General features: G+C 39.2%; 1 protein-coding gene across 1 annotated transcript in view; it reads right to left on the bottom strand.

Annotated features, from left to right (window-relative positions):
• The window catches only part of LOC104709431 (phosphoglucan, water dikinase, chloroplastic-like), a 6,728-nt gene that overhangs the window by 2,161 nt on the left and 1,725 nt on the right, over positions 1–2,842 (bottom strand). Inside the window, exons 3-13 of the mRNA XM_010426046.2 lie at positions 2,359–2,622; positions 2,168–2,254; positions 1,949–2,080; positions 1,722–1,847; positions 1,457–1,635; positions 1,287–1,371; positions 860–1,009; positions 734–786; positions 420–628; positions 192–310; positions 6–29 (exon numbers count right to left, since the gene is read on the bottom strand). Of these exons, the coding sequence (XP_010424348.1) occupies positions 6–29; positions 192–310; positions 420–628; positions 734–786; positions 860–1,009; positions 1,287–1,371; positions 1,457–1,635; positions 1,722–1,847; positions 1,949–2,080; positions 2,168–2,254; positions 2,359–2,622 (1,428 nt within the window). The remainder of the gene's footprint in view (positions 1–5; positions 30–191; positions 311–419; positions 629–733; positions 787–859; positions 1,010–1,286; positions 1,372–1,456; positions 1,636–1,721; positions 1,848–1,948; positions 2,081–2,167; positions 2,255–2,358; positions 2,623–2,842) is intronic.

The raw sequence follows: 2,842 nt of genomic DNA, 5'->3' as shown, positions 1-2,842 counted from the left end.
TCTGGAATTCCTAGAGCTCTTCCTAAAATCTGAAATGATAAAGAACGTTTTAATTAGATTAGCAGAGGAGTGATAATTTAGTCTCGTATATCCTTTTCCTGGTGAAAGAAACGAATGTGGCCAAACGAATTTGAACTATAATAGAAGTTGCATCACTAACTTCAAAATGTAAGGCATGGGACGATGTGTACCTCTACATTAGGAGGAAATATTTGAAGAAGTAAATCAGAATATTCTGCTGTTAATCTGCGTGCTCGATCAAGTGTTGCTTTCAGCCTCATGGCCCAAATGGTATTTCCATCCTCTCCCCCTTCATGGAAAAAAAAATAAACAGCATTTCAGCTTATAATACTAGCCTCACACGTCAAGGTAAAACAGAACGAGACAGAACGAGTTGACATAAGTCAGAGAAGGAATACCTTCTTTTTCAAGTAGGTCTCTCTCTCGCCAAGCAAGGAGTTCATTTCCAATGGCTAAACATTCTTCTTGCTTCCAACCAGAGAGACCTACTTGGTGAACACCCAACACCAAAGCATCTAGTGGATCATTCCACGAGGCAACCTTTCTTGATGCAACATCTTTTGCCAGTTGATCAGCTCCTCCCATAGTTTCAAGCGCATTGAGGAATCTACTCAAATCATTGAAGACACATAAGACGGCGAAATGAAGCAGGAGTTTTAATAACTTCCAAACGAAGTTCACCAAAAAAAAAAAATCAAAATCTTATGCAGACCTGCTTAGTAGAACAAAAAAGTAGTCTTCGAGGCCGATCTCACAAAGGCGCCACTAATAAAACGAGCAAACTATATAAGTAAATTAATTGCAACATGATTCTGCTGGGTTGTTTAAAATAGTTCACCTTTTGGCGCATTGCAATGGCAGTATCAGGAGCATCATTACGCAAACCGCTATTAAGTTCCTTTATAATTAATTCTCTTAGAGAAGCCAGAGAATGCATGGTTTTAATCAACTCCAAAACATTGTTTGATTCTCCTGATGTGTCAAGGCGCTGAAAATATGAATTTCGCAGTCAGATTATGAAGAGAGCACAGTAACAAAGTTTACAATGATTGTGTATAACATGCACAATTTATCAAATGATCTGATTGTTATGGACATATAACAACATGCAACCAAGGACGGGGTGACTATCAATTACGAACTGCATCCTTACGCTGGCTAATAATTTTACTTTAACACTTTTGTGTCTAGGGCATACCATTTCAGAAAATCATGCAAGAAATGACAATAAAACCAAATCAAGAAAGAGACATGTGTGAGCTTACCTTTTTACATTCAAAAAACAAATTGAGAGCAGAAAGACATCTATCATCCATAGAAATTTTCATAGAATCAAGTTGTTCAGTGAGGCTGCAACAAGATACAAGAGCTATTGAACTATACAGTACCATCATAGTCAAATGAAAGAATAGGTTTGGTTTCAGAAATATAGTACCTTCCAGCATTAAAGAAATCCTTTAGCTCATTATGGAATATTTTGAATTGCTCAACAAAATCTCCACTGTATTTTCCTGGGGTCTCGGTAATTCTTTGAAGCATCGCCTCTGTTGCAATTAGATCTTCTGGACCCGCATTCCGGTGAAGCTTATTTTGTATGGTATGCTTGATTTCTTGCTGGAACAAAGATGGGTTATATGAATACTTTGACAGTAGCTGATCTAATGAGAAAAGAAAAAAACTAGAAAGTGTATTATTATTACCTTGAGATCATGAGGAATATCATTGCGATGGGCTATGTCCCTAATTCGAGTTAGAGGGACAGCTGCAGTAAACTCTGCTTTGAAAGAAGGCAAACACGGATGGATTTTTCGAGCAACAAGCACTTCCTACCATATAAAATCATATCCAACTTAGAGAAACTACTATGGACACACCCGCTACAATACTTTTGAGAGGGGAGGCTGTGAAAGCAAAAAAAATGTCTCACCTCAGCCGTAGCATCTTTCTTACTGCAAATGTGCTCCAACTCCCGGAATATAAGCCTGGAAATCTCGGCATGCCGGTTTGGACGGTGATGCCCTCCATCTTCAAAGCAAGGAATCTGACCTGTGTTTATCCACTGCATAACAAGCCAGACAAACAAACAAACTAAAAAGGTAAACACATAAAGAGAAGATAACTTAGGCTATAAGAAGTAAAGAGGAACCTTCAAATAAATTGCAGAGTATATGAGCGCCTTCAATCGTTCCTCCCTCTCAACACTCCCAACTATAACCTCGCGAACCATTTCAAGCTTGAACACACATAAACACATTTTCACAATAAGATATGTTTCGTTCTTTAGCCAGCATCAAAGGAAGACAATTAAGAGGAAACTAAAAGTCCAAAAAGTGATACCTTTCTCCACCAATTCCTAGAGTTACGATCACCTTCAACCATCCTAAGAGCTGTGCCTTCAAGACCAGTAGTATCCCAATTCCTTCCAACTTCTCTATTACCATGGTCATTAGAACGCATAAAGGACGCATCTTTACCTTGCCACTGCCCACCCAATGTACTTTTCTGAAGCTGCCCACCATTTTCACTTCCCACTACTCTCTCATCACTAACCTCATGATTATCCCTCTCGTCCCCACCACCACCACCATCATCATTACCAACCTCCTGAGGCAAATCAAGGGTTTCTCTTGTAGCATCCCAATGACAAACAACTGAGAAATTCCCAGAATTTGGAAGCTTAAGGACACGGTTATCACCAGATTCCCAAGAGAGTGACCCATCATTCTTAACAATGACGAACTTATACTCTAAAACTTGACCACCGTCAAGCTCAATCTCACAAACCCATCCCTTGTCAGTCCAATTCAAAGGCGATTTCTTT

This window comes from Camelina sativa, chromosome 8, assembly GCF_000633955.1.
Source record: "Camelina sativa cultivar DH55 chromosome 8, Cs, whole genome shotgun sequence".
In the NCBI taxonomy this organism is placed as follows: Eukaryota; Viridiplantae; Streptophyta; class Magnoliopsida; order Brassicales; family Brassicaceae; genus Camelina; species Camelina sativa.
This window is presented reverse-complemented; position numbering and strand designations above follow the sequence as displayed.